Source organism: Schistocerca americana, chromosome 3 (assembly GCF_021461395.2).
Source record: "Schistocerca americana isolate TAMUIC-IGC-003095 chromosome 3, iqSchAmer2.1, whole genome shotgun sequence".
Taxonomy (NCBI): Eukaryota; Metazoa; Arthropoda; class Insecta; order Orthoptera; family Acrididae; genus Schistocerca; species Schistocerca americana.
In genome coordinates this window covers 650,874,882-650,896,595 of record NC_060121.1, presented here as the reverse complement: position 1 = coordinate 650,896,595, position 21,714 = coordinate 650,874,882, and the positions used below count along the sequence as shown (strand labels likewise).

The 21,714-nt window shown below is 46.3% G+C and overlaps 1 protein-coding gene across 1 annotated transcript in view; it reads left to right on the top strand.

Moving 5' to 3' along the window:
• The window catches only part of LOC124606276 (serine/arginine repetitive matrix protein 1-like), a 208,266-nt gene that overhangs the window by 149,535 nt on the left and 37,017 nt on the right, over positions 1–21,714 (top strand). The window contains exon 8 of the mRNA XM_047138256.1: positions 13,957–14,192. Coding sequence (XP_046994212.1) covers positions 13,957–14,192 — 236 coding nt within the window. The remainder of the gene's footprint in view (positions 1–13,956; positions 14,193–21,714) is intronic.

The following is a 21,714-nucleotide window of genomic DNA, read 5'->3' as shown; positions in this document are numbered from 1 at the left end:
AAGAGCTGAGTGCGCCCTGCTTGCCCATCCAAGAGCGTGCAAAGCCCGACAACTTTTAACTACGGTGATCTGACGTCAACCTGTGTTACTGTTGTGGCGTAACAAGACAGCTACGCCACACTGAAGTAGCCGAAAGGCACGCGTAATCTCACTTAGGCTAGATAGAGGTCTGAAACAGGATACGTAATAAGTGGTAACAAGAAAAGTACGTAGCTGTTTTAATACTTAACTTTTAATCATCCTTGTTGCATACATCGTTCTTGATGAGACATTTCATACGATAACTGTCAAACTATGCAAGGCTAATGGCGCCTTGCTAGGTCGTAGCCATGGACTTAGCTGAAGGCTATTCTAACTATCTCTCGGCAAATGAGAGAATGGCTTCGTCAGTGTAGTCGCTAGCAAAGTCGTCGTACAACTGGGGCGAGTGCTCGTCCGTATCTCGAGACCTGCCTTGTGGTGGCGCTCGGTCTGCGATCACACAGTGACGACACGCGGGTCCGACATGTACTAAATGGACCGCGGCCGATTTAAGCTACCACCTAGCAAGTGTGGTGTCTGGCGGTGACACCACAGTTACCACTGCAGCTCAAACGTTGGCCTGAACACACACAGGTCGGTTGTAATTAAACTTTCACTACTTCAGAAGGCCCGCATGGAAAACGAGTGAGCGTAGCAAATTAAACTTTGGTGAAACATTTGTAATGATATGCGAAAGAGAAATAACGAATAAACCATTGAAAGAAACATATTTTAATTTGAACATGAGAGTATAACATTTATTTACTGGGTAACATGTTTACGTTCCAGATTACGAAAGTTGCCCAATTCGACGACCATATGCATCCACAATAGTCTGGAACCGCACAAGAGATTGAAGCACTTTTCCAGTGATGGGTCTTGGAAAGTTCAGCATTCATGACACAGTTCGTGCAATCCTTGAAGATCGCACATTACGTCGAGCATTCTCAGTCATGCCAACAGCAACTTCTTCAAAAATATGTGGCGCAATTGGCCGTCGCCTCCTTCAAGAGAAATTCCCACATCCCAGTTAATTCGAACTTCGGAATCTTCTTCCTCTACCTCGGTGTGGAAAGAGGATCTCTCCGTATTCCTTCAATGTGTATATACTCGCGAATAGCACCAGCACTAATGCTGCTGTTTTGATGAAACAGCTTTGAGAGTAAAGCTGTGCTCGCCTTGCCCCAGGCCCATGTTGACTGTGTGCAGCTGCAATGCACACACATGCTTGTGTTTGAATCTTACATCACCGTATCAGTACTGGTGCCTAACAGCCAGTCGTGACGTTAACATTACTAAGAACGCAAATCCTGCAGTGCACAGTCTAAATGCCATTCCTATAAAATTGGCCCCATACGGTAAATAGCTTACACCTACACTGGCTCAAATAACGAAAGTTTAATTATAACCACCCTTTATATTGGTAGAGTAAAGACATGACTAGGAGACATCTAACAAATTGGGAACCTCAGAAAAACACAGAGCTAAATGTAGCCGTAGATAATGATGGAATGCTTTCAGAGAGAAACTTTATCTCTCTCTCTCTCTCTCTCTCTCTCTCTGTGTGTGTGTGTGTGTGTGTGTGTGTGTGTGTGTGTGTGTGTGTGTTTGCATGTGATTTGAAGTGGGAAAACAAGGCGTTGTGGAACAGCTATAAAAGTTTTTAATAAATTATTCAATTGGCAACAGGAAGAATCGAAGATGAGCAATCAAATGGGTGGACACAACCACACAAATTGTGCCAATTTCCTTCTATGCTCACCGTGAGACTCATTGCTGCTATATTTGAGGTAACGCGCAGCGCATTAACATTTGCTGGAACGTCGTGCAAGACCTTGTTTGTGTGTATATCTGACGATTTCCAGCGAGTCACAGCCTCAGCCGCCTTTCCCAGTCAGACACAGTGCTCAGTACAACATCCTGCTACCACTGCTTACAGACCCTGCTCTTCTGCAGGGTGTAAGTGTGGACATCACCAGCAGACTGATCATCACCTGGCACTGCTCTATATTTGAGCACCCCCTTCATGACTAGCAGGCTAATGCTCTGTTTGTCTCACAACGGGGCCTTAGGGACAGACCTCTTCGATTTTCTTCATACTTTTGGGATTTGACGGTCAGTGCCCGTAAATCAACTTTCTAACACCCAAAAAAAATCGAAAAACAGCATTTGTAGAAGATTCTCGAGCGCAGTGAAGTAGGAAACATTTCAGACTAACACATATATCAAGACACAAGGGAATGACAAACATTGGCTGCAAGTGGACATTCATTTCAAACTAAAACATATATCAAAACACAAAGGAATGACATGCATTGGGGGGCGATCGGGCAGTGATTTAAATCAATGTAGAAAGTTGAAAAGTTGTGCCGGGCCGGGATTTGAGCCCGCATCACCTGCTTGCCATTCATTTCAAACTAATACAAATATCAAAACACAAAGGAATTACTGGCATTGGGGGAATCGGGCTGTGATTTAAATCAATGTAAAAAGTTGAAAATTTGTGCCGGACCAGGATTTGAACCCACGTCATCTGCTTACCATGCAGATGTGCTGACCACTGCGCCATCTGAACACAGTGGTTATCGAAACTGCACAGACTACCATACCATACCCCCCGTCAGACCCAAATTCTCAACCTAGCCACACATTGCTAATGTAGTGTTCCTTGCCCATTATCCTCATTATCACAGAATTTCGCCGATTTCCCTAAGAGTTAGTCTTGTGCGCATCTGCACTGAAGAGGTGTCTGTTCTTTCGGACATATACTTTGGGAAGTAAAAATCTATCAAAGTTGGCACTTAAAAGTGTGAAGTACGGGATGTAACACTTTTTTTTTTTTTTTAACATCAGTGGATGTAGACCATGTTAAGAATCATTATACACACATCAAAAGAAGTTTTGCATCACACCGGTTCCCAGAACTCCTGAAGACAGATGTTGACTGTCGATATTGTATCACAGACACAGTCCCTTTGAGTGTGCAGAGGTGTCACTAAACCCGCCCAAAGATGTAAACAACCATGCAAAGCAGCGCCTACTAGACGGACGGGATCCGACAGCCGATCAGTTCCAGTCATTCCACCAAGAAGGAGGTACACGGCTCGTGTTGTCTGTAGTTCAACCATGTCTAGACGGTCAATACCGCGGTCCGATCGCGTCCGCATTGTTACTTTGTGCTAGGAAGGGCTCTCAACAAGGGAAGTGTCCAGGCGTCTCGGAGTGAACCAAAGCGATGTTGTTCAGACGTAGAGGACATACAGAGAGACAGGAAGTGTCGATGACATGACTCGCTCAGGCCACTCGAGGGCTACTACTGCAGTGGATGACTGCTACCTACGGATTATGGCTCGGAGGTATCCTGACAGCAACGCCACCATGTTGAATAATGCTTTTCGTGCAGCCACAGGACGTCGTGTTAGGACTCAAACTGTGCGCAATAGGCTGCACGATGCGCAACTTCACTCCCGACGTCCATGGCGAGGTCCATCTTTGCATCCACGACACTATGCAGCGCGGTACAGATGGGACCAACAACATGCCGAATGGATCACTCAGGACTGGCATCACGTTCTCTTCACCGATGAGTGTCGCATACGCCTTAAACCAGACAATCGTTGGAGACGTGTTTGAAGGCAACCCGGTTAGGCTGAACGCCTTAGACACCCCGTCCAGCGAGTGCAGCAAGGTGGAAATTCCCTGCTGTTTTGGGGTGGCATTATGTGGGGCGACGTAAGCCGCTGATGGTCATGGAAGGCGCCGTATCGGCTGTGCGATTCGTGAATGTCATCCTCCAACTGATAGTACAACCATATCGGCAGCATACTGGTGAGGTATTCGAGTTCATGGACGACAATTCGCGCCCCCGTCCTGCATGTCTTGTGAATGACTTCCTTCAGGCTAACGACATCGTTCGACTAGAGTGGCCAGAAGGTTCTTCAGACATTAACTCCACCGAAAATGCCTGGTATGGATTGAAAAGGGTTGTTTATGGACGACGTGACTCAACAACCACTCTGAGGAATCTACGCCGAATCGCCGTTGAGGAGTAGGACAATCTCGACCAACAGTGCGTTGATGAACTTGTGGATAGTATACCACGACGAATACAGGCATAGATGAATGCAAGAGGACTTGCTACAGAGTATTAGATGTACCGATGTGAACAGCAATCTGGACCACCACCTCTGAAGGTTTCGCTGTATGCAAGGTATGGTATTCTTGAGTAATAAAAAGGGCAGAAATGATGTTTATGTTGATCTCTATTCCAATTTTCTGTACATATTCCGGAGCTCTCGGAACCGAGATGTGTGTAGTTGAAACATGATGTACACACTGTATGGTGTATAGCTGCTTCAGTAGCATAGTGAATAGATGCGCCCACCTGTCTGTGCCCGTCTGCATGAACCACTCAGCAGCATCGCTGTGTGTGTGTGTGCCATGTCACCGAGCACTGAGGCAGTCAAAGCAGGGGTGGGAGAGGGATTATGTATCATGCCATGGTTACCCAGACAGGCAGACAAGTGATGATGATGTTTGGTTTGTGGGGTACTGCGCATCATCAGCGACCGTACAAGTCCCAATTTTTACATAGTCCATTTTCTTTTCACAATCCAGTCTAGTCACAAATGACGATGATGATGAAATGATGAGGACAACACCCGGCCCAGGGCAGAGAAAATCCCCAACCCGACCGGGAATCGAACCCGGGACCGTGTGATCCAGAGGCAGCAACACTAGTCCCCATAGCACGAGCCGCGGGCAGGCACACCAGTGAAATCAGCTAATGTTGTTGCATGTACAATAGCTTAGTTGCTTACCTTCACTGCTTGAATACTGCTCAGCAGTGTGGGATCCGTACCAGATAAGGTTGATAGAAGAGATAGAGAAGATCCAACGGAGAGCAGCGCGCTTCGTTACAGGTTCATTTAGTAATCGCGAAAGCGTTACGGAGATGATAGATAAACTCCAGTGGAAGACTCTGCGGGAGATACACTCAGTAGCTCGGTACGGGCTTTTGTTGAAGTTTCAAGAACATACCTTCACCGAGGAGTCAAGCCGTATATTGCTCCCTCCTACGTATATCTCGCGAAGAGACCGTGAGGATAAAATCAGAAAGATTAGAGCCCACACAGAGGCATTCCGACAATCCTTCTTTCCACGAACAATACGACACTGGAACAGAAGGGAGAACCGATAGATGTACTCAAGGTACCCTCCGCCACACACCGTCAGGTGGCTTGCGGAGTATGGATGTAGATGTAGATGTAGATGTAGATCATCGCAAAAGTACTGATATGCGGGTGCGAATGCTTGTAGCACGGAATAAACGTCACTGGAATCTCACATCTCCTTGGAATTACAGTTTTCACTAACAGCGGGCCACGGCTCTCGTAATGTGTAGAAGACGTAAGAAGGCAGCGTGAGTGACAGCTGGTGCGGTGCCTTGCAGGAGGAGCGGCGCCTGCAGCGGCTGCAGGAGCAGCGGCGGCAGCGGCAGCTGGAGGAGGAGCAGCGCGAGCAGCAGGCGCGCCTCATCCAGCTGCAGCGCGAGCTGCGCGCCCGCGCGCCGCCCGCCGACCTGGAGCCGGTGTTCCCCGCGACGGCGCCCGGCTTCCGCGACCGCGACCAGCCGCAGCCGCAGCCGCAGCCGCAGCCGCTCTCGCGCGGCCTCAGCCTGGACTCTCCCGCGGCGCGCCGCCGCGCTCAGCGCCGCCCCTCGCAGGCCTCCGCCGCCGGCGCCGCCCCCGCCACTGCCGCCGCGACGCCGCCCACGCCGCGCAAGGCGCCCGCCAGCCCCGCCCGCACCCCACCCACGCCGCGAAAGGTGCGCGCCCGCCACCAGTACGACAAGTCACCGCCGCACACTCCCAAAAAGTCAGCCCCCAAGGTCAGTAATAGCCACCAGCCGGGCCGGTCAAATGAATCTACCGTCACCACATATTCTGTTTCGTATTAATTTAGCACGGAACGTCATATGAGAATAGAACACTGACAACACTCCTTTTGCGTCTTTGACAGTGTTTGAAATACATGGAATATAGGCTGTGGTGATGGACTGATCAGTAGCATAGGTAGAGGTCTAGATTAGGTTGGAAAATGACCCAGTTTACCAAGATGCAAAACCTACGAGTAATATACAGGGTGTTACAAAAAGGTACGGCCAAACTTTCAGGAAACGTTCCTCACACACAAATAAAGAAAAGATGTTATGTAGACATGTGTCCGGAAACGATTAATTCCTATGTTAGAGCTCATTTTAGTTCGTTAGTTGGTAGAGGCGGACCACTTCCATGGCCTCCACGCTCTCCTGACCTCAACCCTCTTGACTTTCATTTATGGGGGCATTTGAAAGCTCTTGTCTACGCAACCCCGGTACCAAATGTTGAGACTCTTCGTGCTGGTATTGTGGACGGCTGTGATACAATACGCCATTCTCCAGGGCAGCATCAGCGCATCAGGGATTCCATGCGACGGAGGGTGGATGCATCTATCCTCGCTAACGGAGGACATTTTGAACATTTCCTGTAACAAAGTGTTTGAAGTCATGCTGTTACGTTCTGTTGCTGTGTGTTTCCATTCCATGATTAATGTGATTTAAAGAGAAGTAATAAAACGAGCTCTAACATGGAAAGTAAGCGTTTCCGGACCCATGTCCACATAACATATTTTCTTTCTTTGTGTGTGAGGAATGTTTCCTGAAATTTTGGCCGTACCCTTTTGTAACGCCCTGTATAACACAATAGAACTCACGGTAAAATGATATGCTCCTTTCTGTTTCTCTAACTTTACAGTTAAGGGGTCAAGAAAATACGATACAAGCAAAAGAAAAATGACGGTCACGCAGCAAGTCAATAACGCGCGGTCCGCATCTGACCCTTATGCAAGCGATTTTTCGGCTTGGCAATGATTAATGGAGTTGTTGAATGTCCACCTGGGGATATTGTGCCAAATTCTGTCCAATTAACGTGTTAGATGGTCAAAATCCCGAGCAGGTTGGGGAATTCTGCTCGTAATGCTCGAGACGGACTCAACTGGGAGAGACCCGTTGACCTTGCTTGCCGAGGTAACGTTTGGCAAGCGTTAGAAGCTCTCCCTTCGTGTGGGCGGACATTTTCTACGTGAAATATAAGCCCAGGATGGCTTGCAATGAAGGACAACAAAACAAGGCGTGGAATATTGCCGACTCACTACTGTGCCGTAAGGGTTCGCAGATGTTAAAAAAAAAATTGAGGAAAGAAATGGCACCCCAGGGGCCATAACTCCTAGTTGTTGAACTGTATGGTAGGCGACAGTCAAATTGCTATCCCACCACTGTTTGGGGCGTCTCCATATTCGTCTTCGTCCGCGAGCAGAAATGTCTTCAGTGGCGAGTCCCATTCCGAATTCAGTCCTGATGGTCAGGAAAGATGGGTGTGGAGACGCCCCAGACAGCAGTGGGTCCAATCTGACTGTCGCCAGCCGCACGGCCGACGACCAGCAGAAACGATCGCTGGTGGCTTTTCTTTTCGTAGCAGGACCCCTTCGGTTGTCAGCAGTGACACCTTTACGGAACAATGTGACACTGACGATATTCTACGCCACGTGTTTTTGCCCTTCTTGGCAAACCATCATGGGTTTGCTTTTGATCAAGATAATACCCACTCGCACACCGCGAGAATTTCTACTACTTGCCTTCGTCCTTGAAATCCCCATAATGGCCAACAAAGTCGTCAGTTCTCTCCACAGATAAGAATGTTTCAACCACTACGAACAGGCATTTCCAATGCGCTCGGAATTTTGACGATCTAACCCGCCACTTGAACAGAATTTGGCACAATAACCCTCAAGAGGGCATCCGACAGTTCTATTAATCAATGCCAAGTCGGAAACTACTTGCAAAAATGTCAGAGGTGGACCAACGCGTTAATGACTTCTTCAATTTGTGAAGTCCTTTTTCTTGAGTAATTCGTCCAATTTTTCTGAAACTGTAATCATTTGTTTCTCTGTAAATGTAATCACATCTACCGATTTCCGGCCTATTCGGATAATTCCTTCGTGATGCGTCACTATTTTTTGTCTTAGAGTTATTATAACAAAAATAATAACACAACAATAAAAGGAGAACAAGGAAACAGGCAATCATCAATCTTAGCCCAGAATACAAAATCATAAAATATACCCTACCAGAAAGTAATACACTCCTGGAAATGGAAAAAAGAACACATTGACACCGGTGTGTCAGACCTACCATACTTGCTCCGGACACTGCGAGAGGGCTGTACAAGCAATGATCACACGCACGGCACAGCGGACACACCAGGAACCGCGGTGTTGGCCGTCGAATGGCGCTAGCTGCGCAGCATTTGTGCACCGCCGCCGTCAGTGTCAGCCAGTTTGCCGTGGCATACGGAGCTCCATCGCAGTCTTTAACACTGGTAGCATGCCGCGACAGCGTGGACGTGAACCGTATGTGCAGTTGACGGACTTTGAGCGAGGGCGTATAGTGGGCATGCGGGAGGCTGGGTGGACGTACCGCCGAATTGCTCAACACGTGGGGCGTGAGGTCTCCACAGTACATCGATGTTGTCGCCAGTGGTCGGCGGAAGGTGCACGTGCCCGTCGACCTGGGACCGGACCGCAGCGACGCACGGATGCACGCCAAGACCGTAGGATCCTACGCAGTGCCGTAGGGGACCGCACCGCCACTTCCCAGCAAATTAGGGACACTGTTGCTCCTGGGGTATCGGCGAGGACCATTCGCAACCGTCTCCATGCAGCTGGGCTACGGTCCCGCACACCGTTAGGCCGTCTTCCGCTCACGCCCCAACATCGTGCAGCCCGCCTCCAGTGGTGTCGCGACAGGCGTGAATGGAGGGACGAATGGAGACGTGTCGTCTTCAGCGATGAGAGTCGCTTCTGCCTTGGTGCCAATGATGGTCGTATGCGGGTTTGGTGCCGTGCAGGTGAGCGCCACAATCAGGACTGCATACGACCGAGGCACACAGGGCCAACACCCGGCATCATGGTGTGGGGAGCGATCTCCTACACTGGCCGTACACCACTGGTGATCGTCGAGGGGACACTGAATAGTGCACAGTACATCCAAACCGTCATCGAACCCATCGTTCTACCATTCCTAGACCGGCAAGGGAACTTGCTGTTCCAACAGGACAATGCACGTCCGCATGTATCCCGCGCCACCCAACGTGCTCTAGAAGGTGTAAGTCAACTACCCTGGCCAGCAAGATCTCCGGATCTGTCCCCCATTGAGCATGTTTGGGACTGGATGAAGCGTCGTCTCACGCGGTCTGCACGTCCAGCACGAACGCTGGTCCAACTGAGGCACCAGGTGGAAATGGCATGGCAAGCCGTTCCACAGGACTACATCCAGCATCTCTACGATCGTCTCCATGGGAGAATAGCAGCCTGCATTGCTGCGAAAGGTGGATATACACTGTACTAGTGCCGACATTGTGCATGCTCTGTTGCCTGTGTCTATGTGCCTGTGGTTCTGTCAGTGTGATCATGTGATGTATCTGACCCCAGGAATGTGTCAATAAAGTTTCGCCTTCCTGGGACAATGAATTCACGGTGTTCTTATTTCAATTTCCAGGAGTGTACCTCAACTAACATTGAGGACGCAATTAACAAGAGAGATAAAATCAGCAGTAGAATACATCAGCCCAAATTCTCCACTGGTGGGCACAACAAATGAGAACAAGATTGTGAATCCCAGCAACATTCAGAGATCAAAATACTATTGATTGCAACAACAACAAAATAAAATGTTCCTCCTTACTACACTAGGTTACAGCAACTTCACTGTAGTTGAAAATTGTGGTCTCTTGCTAGCTTAATATGGCCAACACACACATACCCGCCTGCGCTACAAGACTGTACTGATCAAATGGTCGCAACCAGTACAGTTCTCTGTAACTGTCATAGCTGAAAGCACAGCACCCCTAAAAACACTAGACTCCAAGTCGCAGTGCGTATCCTGGATTCACAAAGCCAAGTACTTTCATTGTTCCAAACTGGAATGATTCCCCCTACTGACAGAAAATCACTGTCAGCCCCGACTGCAAGTGCACCAGGCTGCCTCGCTACTTTGCATCACAGCTTCCCGCTTTCCAACATCCAGATGATTGCTCTCCTTGGAAGTTTTTAGCTGCATTACCTTCTCACCAGTCGTCTTCCAAGTGCCTGTATGCTCTGCTGAGGCTCCCTCCCCCCCCCCCCCCCCCCCATGCTATTGACAACGTGCAGCCTGTCCTCCGTTTACACATGATAGTAGCTATTACTGTCCAACTCCTTCGGCCAGCCACTCTGGATAAAAAAAAAGCTCAGTCCTCGCTCCATGTATGGCGTGGCCCCAAACGTGATGCATCATTCGCCGCTGTCCATAGCACGCTGGCGTGTGCACCAAGTTGAAGATTTTGCGAAGAGAAGAAATCGAAGCTGTCACACCGAGCTAAATAATACAAAGAGGCTCTTTAACTGGGAATTACAAAGAAAAGAGAATAGGTATCATAACTAGGATGATTAGGATGTTGATGGTCCGAGAGGGCGAAGAACTTAGACATAACTTCGCATACAAAGTGCTGCAACACACTTCAAATGCTTCAAGGAATATTACATACGATCAGACATCTGAATTTATCAGAGATTTCAAGGAACTTCAGTGTGCTAAAACTATTAATATCAGAGGTGCCAGTTACCTGTCGTCGCAGAATAGACATTGCAGACATTATTGGAAAAAACAATATTATTGAAAACTTAATCCGTCTGTGTACACGACGATTTAAAGCAACTTTATCCTTTTTTCTTCCTCCGTTTTCGTATAGTGCTGGTATCGCGCAACTGTATTACATTCAATTTATGAAAATCCGCTCCAGTTGCTGAAAAATACTAAATACTTTACTTAAGTTCACGATTGGTTTCGACCATCACTTTCAGGCCATTTCTAAGCGCATCTTCTGCTGTTGTGAAGCAATGTTAAATGATTATTTTTTATAAAAGAATAATTTTTATAGTGTATAGACACAACTAAACGCAAGCCAAATTATTTAATCAGAAATTGAGTATTTTTTGTACAGCCAGTGCCACAGTCGCAGTACATAGAAGAAAAGTTGGATGCTCCACTGGAGCAGCTCTAGATTAGTGATCCAGAGCGCATCAGTGCCCCAGAAAATATTAAACCTCAATAAAGACAGTAAAATTTTGAAAGCACCTGATGCATACAGTATCTCCTGTGAATGTGGCAATAACTGTATCGATTAAGTATTGCTGCTGTTAAGGACTTGAGCTTGGAATTACCACCGAAGAAATGAGAGAGCCTATCTTGAAATCAAGAAATCTCTTCACAGTCTTTATCCACTCTGAACCTGTTAGATTACTTACCATAGTATTTTCGTTATAGAAAATAGCTCCTTTAATCGAGGAAGGCTCATGGTGAAACAACACGGAGAAGTTCACGGCCGTAATACGAAGCCGTGCGTATCATAGATAACAGCAATGAAACAGCGAACAAAATATAAACAGCTAGAAAAAACTCAAGTGTCTCCATGCGTCAGGAACTGTCATAACTTCGTCAACAATGAACCAACAAGTCAACAAACAGAGCGAGGTTGCGCAGTGCTTATGGTGCAGAACCCCTCATTGGCAAGTAAGGACCTCGAATGTTCGTCCAGCTATCGAGATTTACCTTTTCCATGGTTTTCCCAAATCTCTCAAGCTCTTTTGGAAGGACACAGCCGTGTTTGTTTCTCCATCCTTGCCTAATACACTATTGTGCTCACGAGGAGAAAACGGCAAGTACCCTAACCCGTTTTCCCATGAACTTCTCTCAGTGAAGAGGAGCCAAAATAAGCGAACACGTGTCTCGTCTTATCCGTAGCTACTCCATCGTTCCTGAGAAAACAACCGTCAAAGTATTCGACGTAATTTAAATGCCTTTTATCGTGCGATGCGCTAAGCCCAACTGAGGTATACTGGCTAGCGTCGCAGTCTCTCACTTTTGTGCCCCGATTATTGTTTTTATTCATTTTATTTCATTTTTTCATTAATCTAGCCATGTCCGTAAAAGGTTACTACACGAATATTTCGCGAGGTGGCGCAGTGGTAGCACACTGGACTCGCATTCGGGAGGACGACGGTTCAATCCCGCCTCCAGCCATCCTGATTTAGGTTTTCCGTGATTTCCCTAAATCGTTTCAGGCAAATGCCGGGATGGTTCCTTTGAAGGGGCACGGCCGATTTCCTTCCCAATCCTTCCCTAACCCGAGCTTGCGCTCCGTCTCTAATGACCTCGATGTCGACGGGACGTTAAACACTAACCGAACCTAACCTAACGAATATTTCTCATCAAGCTAGGGGATACAAAGGCGCTAATTAAGTTTAAAATGACAGCTGTATTTCACAATAAGTGTCATACACTTATTACATAATATGTGTGTTTGGCATTTTCACGGGTTTACAATCTGTATAAAGTCTCATATTCTCATATTTCATTCTCATGTCAATTCTTATTCCTGTATTTTGTTCTTTTGTTTATTCTTCAGGACGATTTGGTGCACTATCTTGGATGATAGTGATTGTAGAAACATTAGAAACAGAAATTCAGAACGCCAAGAGCACCGCGCGGTCGCAGATTTGCCTGAGAGACATTTTTTCGTAATCTCACTCGAGGAAGTAACGTCGTTAACATTGCTGAATATTTCACACGTTGGTAATAAATTAGCGGCAAACCACACATAAGGGATCAGTTTTCCGAAAACTAGCACTTGCACTTGGTTATGAATCAAGACACCCTGCAGCAAATTCGCAGAAAATAATTGAAATTATTTTTTCCACTCAGGTATTGATTTTAACTTCTTTTTTAATTCATTCACCAGATATACAATTAGTAGACGAATGAGGACACCGTTAAGAAACTTCCTGGCAGATTAAAACTGTATGCCGGACCGAGACTCGAGACCTTTGCCTTTCGCGGGTAAGTGCTCTACCATCTGATCTACCCAAGCACGACTCACGTCCCGTCCTCAAAGCCTTACTTCTGCCAGTACCTCGCTTCCTACCTTACAAACTTTACAGATGCTCTTCTGCGAAACTTGCAGAACTAGCACTCCTGAAAGAAAGGATATTGCGGAGACATGGCTTAGCCACAGCCTGGGGGATGTTTCCAGAACGAAATTTTCACTCTGCAGCGGATTGTGCGCTGATACGAAACTTCCTGGCAGATTAAAACTGTGTGCCGGACCGAGACTCGAACTCGGGACCTTTTCCTTTCGCGGGCAAGTGCTGGCAGAAGTAAGGCTGTGAGGACGGGGCGTGAGTCTTGCTTGGGTAGCTGAGATGGTAGAGCACTTACCCGCGAAAGGCAAAGGTCCCGAGTTCGAGTCTCGGTCCGGTACACAGTTTTAATCTGCCAGGAAGTTTCATATCAGCGCACACTCCGCTGCAGAGTGAAAATCTCATTCAAGGACAAAGTTATTTCAGCATACAGTGGAAAATATCCATGTGGTAATCTTGTAAGGACACGAGTACATAAATGAAAGACAAAAATTAAACAAAAATAATAATCGGCTTTCGAACACGAGGCGCATAAATTGTGTGGCGACAATGGTAGCCACGGTGCCACGGCTTCGGGTGGGCTTTTTACTCGCCAAAAGCGCATGCAGTACCTCGAAAACTTTGACCGTGGTTTTCTCTGAGACAGTCCAATAACTACAGATAAGCCGAGACACGTGTCTGTTTATTGACCCCTCTTCCACTGAGCGAAGTTTCTGGGAAATCGGGTTACGGCACTTCCCGTGTTATTCTCGTCGGTCTATTATGTGCTAGTTGTTGACAGAATTCCGAACCGAGTTCTTTCTTTCCCTTCCACATACCTGGTGTTTGGATGACAGCGCCAGAAGCAGAGCGCCACAGAGAGCGCGTTAACTTTGCCCACAGAAAGCGCCGGCTACGCCGCGAGTCGGCTCCCCGTCGCCGTCGGCGGGCAGTGGGCGGCGGCGTCCCACGTCTGCCTCTCCCCACAGGCAGCAGACAGAGCAGCAGACAGAGCAGCAGCAGCAGACCAAGGTCGCCAGGCCGGCCGACACGCAGCTCGAGGACGCCGAGGAGTCCGCCGCCAACCACCAGTCGCCGCCGCCGCCGCAGCCGCAACAGCTCCTCGCTGTACCCGTCAGGTACTGAGACCGCTGCTCAAACAGCTAAGCTGACAGCGATCACCTGTGCGCAAGTTACCACTGTGGCCCTGTTGCTCTTATTTTACTGAGATGGCCGCTGGACCTGATAGGATACCAGTTCGATTTTACACAGAGTACACGAAGGAACTTGCCCTCCTTTTTCCAGCGGTGTACCGTAGGTCTCTAGAAGAGCGTAGCGTTCCAAAGCATTGGAAAAGGGCACAGGTCATCCCCGTTTTCAAGAAGGGACGTCGAACAGATGTGCACAACTTTGGACCTATATCTCTAACGTCGATCAGTTGTAGAATTTTGGAACACGTATTATGTTCGAGTATAATGACTTTTCTGGAAACTAGAAATCTACTCTGTAGGAATCAGCATGGGTTTCGAAAAATACGATCGTGTGAAACCCAGCTCGCGCTATTCGTCCACGAGACTCAGAGGGCCATAGACACGGGTTCCCAGATAGATGCCGTGTTTCTTGACTTCCGCAAGTCGTTCCATACAGTTCCCCACAGTCGTTTAATGAACAAAGTAAGAGCATATGGACTATCAGACCAATTGTGTGATTGGATTGAAGAGTTCCTAGATAACAGAACGCAGCATGTAATTCTCAATGGAGAGAAGTCTTCCGAAGTAAGAGTGATTTCAGGTGAGCCGTAGGGGAGAGCCATAGGACCGTTGCTATTCACAATATACATAAATGACCTTGTGGATAACATCGGAAGTTCACTGAGGCTTTCTGCGCATGATGCTGTAGTATATCGAGAGGTTGTAACAATGGCAAATCGTACTGAAATGCAGGAGGATCTGCAACCAATTGACGCATGGTGCAGGGAATGGCAATTGAAACTCAATGTAGACAAGTGTTACGTGCTGCGAATACATAGAAAGAAAGATCCTTTATCATTTAGCTACAATATAGCAGGTCAGCAACTGGAAGCAGTCAATTCTGTGAATTATCTGGGTGTAAGTATTAGGAGTGATTTAAAATGGAATAATCATATAAAGTTGATCGTCGATAAAGCGGATACCAGACTGAGATTCATTGGAAGAATCCTAAGGAAATGCAATCCGAAAACAAAGGAAGTATGTTACAGTACACTTGTTCGCCCACTGCTCGAATACTGCTCACCGGTGTGGGATTCGTACCAGATAGGGTTGATAGAAGAGATAGAGAAGATCCAACGGAGAGCAGCGCGCTTCGTTACAGGATCATTTAGTAATCGCGAAAGCGTTGCGGAGATGATAGATAAACTCCAGTGGAAGACTCTGCAGGAGAGACGCTCAGTAGCTCGGTACGGGCTTTTGTTAAAGTTTCGAGAACATACCTTCACCGAAGAGTCAAGCAGTACATTGCTCCCTCCTACATATATCTCGCGAAGAGACCATGACGATAAAATCAGAGAGATTAGAGCGCACACAGAGGCATACCGAGAATCTTTCTTTCCACGAACAATACGAGACTGGAATAGAAGGTAGAACCGATTAGAGGTACTCAAAGTACCCTCCGCCACACACTGTCAGGTGGCTTGCGGAGTATGGATGTAGATGTAGATGTTCATTTCTCCCTTTACAGGGTGATGATGTTACAAATTTTCAGGGATGATGAACGATACAGGTCCAGTGTCGGGAAAGGACTGAGTCGGAATGTATAAGCGAAATTCTACTCACGTCACGCAGCACTCAAACTAAGGGTGCCATCTTCCGAACGCTGATAGTAACGTACAAAATTACCACTTACTCGTTGTCTATACTCTCTGACACATTGACCACTCTCAGTAATGCGATCAAGCGACAAAAGCTGGAACAACCGTCTTTTGCAGTGCAGACCGCGGTGACACGTGCAGGAATTGAAAGGTACCGACAGGGATGTGGAGCCGTATCGACTCCAGTGCCGGGGATCCATGGCCCGAACAGTGCAAACGGATCGTCCCACCGATTTTCGTTAGGTTTCAAAACGTGGAATTTTGTGGCCAGAGGAGTACAGTTAACTCATCCACTAAGCAGTTACACTGCAAGATGTGCGGTGTGTTGCATTGTCCTGCCGGTAGATATCGAGGTAAAGCATGCTGCATGTAGGGGTGGATATGGTTCCCAAGGATACATACGTTCTTGTTTTCATCGATTGTGTCCTCCAGAATTGCGAGATCACCCAGGGAATGCCACATTCTCCAGACCATAACGCTTTTATCTCGTTGCAGGGTGTTTGCTTCTAACAAGTTTGTTTGCGTGGTCATCCTCCGCAGCAAGCACAGAAATACTTGTTTTGTGAATAAAACCGCCTTTTATTACTGCAACTTAATTTATTTTTCCCGGACGCGTTTCACCTTTTTCTTGACCTAAGGCATCATCAGTGGCATCTATAACGATACAGTTTTGTTATTTTTTGATTATCAAACAGTTCACGTCACGATTTTTTACGTAAATAAGTAATTGCTTACGGTTTGCTGTGATCTGCGTTTCCTCTCATATGGTCTGCAGGTCGCACTACTGTTTTATTACCAACACAAGCACAATTTTGTATTCCCAAATTTTTCAGACTGTTCACCATGTTTCTACTTCGTTTTCGTTGTGTACTATAGTTCTTTGGACTCGATGTAACTATTTCTTCGGACACTGCTTTTCACAACGTAAATATTGTAACTTCATTATGCGTTTGCTCATCTTTGGTTTGTTTACCTACATGTTGTCAACCTAACGAAGTAAATGTTCAAAACTGACTTCTGTTCACGATGTTTATATCGTGTGTGTGTATGTTTGTGTGTGTGTGTGTGTGTGTGTGTGTGTGTGTGTGTGTGTGTGTGTGTGTTTAGGGGGAAGGAGGCGAAGTGGTTGATGGTTTCAGTTGTAGAGTGTGAAACTTCCCCTTTGTATGTAAAGAATGACAGTGCTGGAAAAACTTTTACGTTATTTGATTTTCAAACAGCTGAGTGAAACTGAACGTACTCAGGCAGTTCTCTCTTTACTTATTCTGATCATCACTAAACTGACACACAACATCTTTAGCGCAACGCAATCTGACTTTCAATAATCCTTACAAAAGAATGGCCCCGACTAACAATAACCTATACCTTTCATGAATCACTTACCTCACAAACATCTTCGTTACTCGACTACTGCAATACAGCGAGCGCCAATACTGCTAGCTAAATAAAAGATTCAAACTACTGAAGGCATTAACTACTGACAGGCATCGAGTTAGCAAATGAAAGATTTTGATAGAGAACAACAATGTATTTACCTCGTATTGTATTGTATGGTAACCGGGGACCTAGAAACGACGGAGAGGCTCCGTCCCCGCCGTAGCCGCAGTGGTCCACAAACCCACGACGACTACCGCAGTCCACTTCAACCCTCCGCCGCCCCACACCGAACACATGGTTACTGTGCGGTTCGGCCCCCGGTGCCCCCCCCCCCCCCCCCAGGGAACGTCTCACACCAGACGAGTGTAACCCCTGCGTTTGCGTGGTAGAGTAATGATGGTGTGCGCGTACGTGGAGAACTTGTTTGCGCAGTAATCGCCGACATAGTGTGACTGAGGCGGAATAAGGGGAACCAGCCCGCATTCGCCGAGGCAGATGGAAAACCGCCTAAAAACCATCCACAGACTAGCCGGTTCACCGGACCTCGACAAAAATCCGCCGGGCGGATTCGTGCCGGGGACCAGGCGCTCCTTCCCGCCCGGAAAGCCGTGCGTTAGACCGCGCAGCCAACCGGGCGGGCTGTATTTACCTTAATAGTGTTCAAAAGTCATAATATATATATCAGTTCATAACATCCAGTCTTACAAATTTCCTTTTTCTGACGGACACACGTCCAGATCGTCCACTCATAGTAACCTCTCAAAACTCTGGCGTCACTCTTCCCATATCCACCACTGCTGCCGGCTCACCTCCAACAGCCCAACGCCACGCGCTGTTCACATCCAACAGCCCAACGCTACACTAGCGAATATTCCAGCAATGAGTCCAACCAACCACAGACTGCACACAGCGCAGTCAGCGATTTTCATACAGAGCACTACGTGGCGTTACCAGCATAAAAACCTAAACAGCCTACTTACAAGTATTGAATATGAATGTAGTTGATATATACCTGCTTTCTGGTAAACGTCTCTGTTTTTTGTCAGTTTTGGGGTGTATTTTTCTACACAATTGTCTGTTGTGTATGCTATGTTTATTCCCTGTTTTTTGAAAATGTTGGTGATTTTATGTGTGAGTTCATGTTTGTATGTCATTGTGTACCAGCTTGTGTTTTCTTTCGTCATTTTCTGATTACTCTGTGTAGTTGTTATTGGACTGCGTGATTGTGTTTGGTTCTGTTATGTTTTTGTCTGTGGTTTGGTGCTGTCTGCCCTTAATTTAGTTTTTATTTCGTTGTTTAGTTTTGTGACTATGTTACTATTGTCACCACTGTTTTGTGCTGTCTGTATTACGTCCAGTTCTTTTTGATAATTTTCTTTGGTGAATGGCACTATGTTGAATCTATGGAACATGTGTCGAAGTGATGCTTGCTTTTGTGAGTGTGGGTGATTCGAGAACTGGGGAATGAGAATTTCTGTTGCTATTGGTTTATGGTAAATTTCAAACATATGTTTATTGTTTTTTCTTTTGATTGTTATATCCAGAAAGTTAATTAGTTTATTATGTTCTCTTTCAATTGTGAATTTTATGGTTTTATGTACCTTGTTGATATCAGTATGCAGTTTTTCAATTTTTCAATTTTTGTCTGTGGTTCATCTATTAAGCAAAGGATGTCATGCATATACCTGAACGAATATAATATGCTGTATTCTTTTGCTACTGTTTTTGTGAAAGTGATCTGTTCAACGTGGTTTACAAAAGTATTTGCTAAGGCTCCTGAAACTGGACATCACTCCTACACGGGTTGCTGTGGCGACAATTAGCCCTAGTGTCACACAGAGGCGGCGTCAGAAGCAGAGGTTAATTCTTGATGAACACGGACACAAGACGCGACTCCGCTCTAACACTTCCAGACTACGAGTGGGCTCTTCTATCATCCCTCAACCCGTTGGCCTTCCGTTCGGAGCTGGTTGCGCAAAATCGTCTGCATCGGGACCTACCACATTGGCATCATTATCTGTGTTGCAGGCATGATTCTCCCACAGGAACGACCGAAGAATTTGTCTCTGTTAAGTTTCCTGTTAAGGTCGATTTTGCCCGAGCCTTCAGACTGACAATAGCTACATCTCCTTTGCCGAGATTAAATTTAACTGCTTCCCTCTCACTTACTACCCTGACATGCGGCCACTGTAGAAAATTCCTCCCGGTACATGACCATCTACTACGTGTCGTCATATATGCACCATGCCATCCGTGGTTGGTCGTACCAAGCCTAGATTTACTCTTGGAGAAGGTGGAACTGATACTAAGACACATACAGATAATCTGATCACTTTATTAAAATTTGAACAATGTAAAACACTTAACCTGGAAACAATCCATGTTCACAGGAATGACGCTATGTATTCGCTGCTCTCGCTGACCGCTACAGCTGTTGTCATTTGATACAGTATAGAATATTGGTCTCATCTCTATGTACAATTGAGCATAAAGTTTGATACACAGTTTGGTTAGGTTTCAACCAAATCACCGAATTAGAAGTAAGACGACGACGTCGTCGTAGGAGCTGAATGCAGAGTGGGCTTAGCGGCGCTGCGGTCTGACGTAAGCAAGCTTCCGGCAGCGGCGGCCAGTGGAACCTTTTGAAGGTTCTCATTCGTTGCTGCGTCGGGCAGAGACTGTCCTTACTTGTGGTTCCGTCTTGAGGTATCACCTTTGACATGGGATCTCTTTCTTCGGACAACGTCACACCGTCTCCCTGCCACCTTCCTCCATCACGACAATGAGCTCATTGCCTCATACCCCCGTGAAATTTTGATGCAACCCTAATTTTCCCCACCTTTGCCGCTATAAAAGTTCATTACTTTATAATACCGAAGTTACAAACTTCGTTTGAGCATCGTGGCTTTTTTTTTTTTTTTTTTAATTCTACAGAACTGTTAACAACTGGATCATAGAAAGCGGAACATTAATACTTAATACTAATGAGTTACTAACAACTACTTTTGTTAAGATCTGCTTAACTTTTCTGTCGTAATTCTTATTGCAGTGTTTTTCTTCAAATAGACTCGATACCCCATGAACTATGGACCTTGCCTTTGGTGGGGAGGCTTGCGTGTCTCAGCGACACAGGTAGCCGTACAGTAGGTGCAACTACAACGGAGGAGTATCTGTTGAGAGGCCAGACAAACATGTGGTTCCTGAAGAGGAGCAGCAGCCTTTTCAGTAGTTGCAGGGGCAACAGTCTGGATGATTGACTGATTTGTCCTTGTAACACTAACCAAAACGGCCTTGCTGTGCTGGTACTGCGAATGGCTGAAAGCGAGGGGAAACTACAGCCATAATTTTTACCGAGGGCATGAAGCTTTACTGTATGGTTAAATGATTTTGGCGTCCTCTTGGGTCAAATTTTCCGGAGGTAAAATAGTCCCCCATTCGAATCTCCGGGGGGGGGGGGGGGGGGGGGGACTACTCAAGAGGATGTCATTATCAGGAGAAAGAAAACTTACGTTCTACGGATCGGACAGGTAGGTTAGAAAATTTAAAAAGGGAAATGGATAGATTAAAGTTAGATATAGTGGGAATTAGCGAAGTTCGGTGGCAGGAGGAACAAGATTTTTGGTCAGGTGAATACAGGGTTATAAATACAAAATCAAATAGGGGTAATGCAGGAGTAGGTTTAATAATGAATAAAAAAATAGGAGTGCGGGTAAGCTACTACAAACAGCATAGTAAACGGCGTATTGTGTATAAGATAGACACGAAGCCCACGCCTACTACAGTATTGCAAGTTTATATGCCAACTAGCTCTGCAGATGACGAAGAAATTGAAGAAATGTATGATGATATAAAAGGAATTATTCAGATAGTGAAGCGAGACGAAAATTTAATAGTCATGCATGATTGGAATTCAATAGCAGGAAAAGGAAGAGCAAGAAACGTAGTAGGTGAACATGGACTGGGGGTAAGAAAATAATGAAAGAGGAAGCCGCCTGGTAGAATTTTGCACAGAGCATAACTTAATCATAGCTAACACTCGGTTCAAGAATGATGAAAGAAGGTTGTATACATGGAAGAAGCCTGGAGATACTAGAAGGTCTCAGGCAGATTATATAATGGTAAGACAGAGATTTAGGAACCAGGTTTTAAATTGTAAGACATTTCCAGGGGCAGATGTGGACTCTGACCACAATATATTGGTTATAAAATGTAGATTAAAACTGAAGAAACTAGAAAAAGGTGGGAATTTAAGGAGATGGGACCTGGATAAACTGACTAAACCAGAGGTTGTACAGAGTTTCAGGGAGAGCATAAGGGAGCAATTGACAAGAATGGGGGAAAAAAATACAGTAGAAGAAGAATGGGTAGCTTTGAAGGATGAAGTAGTGAAGGCAGCAGAGGATCAAGTAGGTAAAAAGATGAGGGCTAGTAGAAAT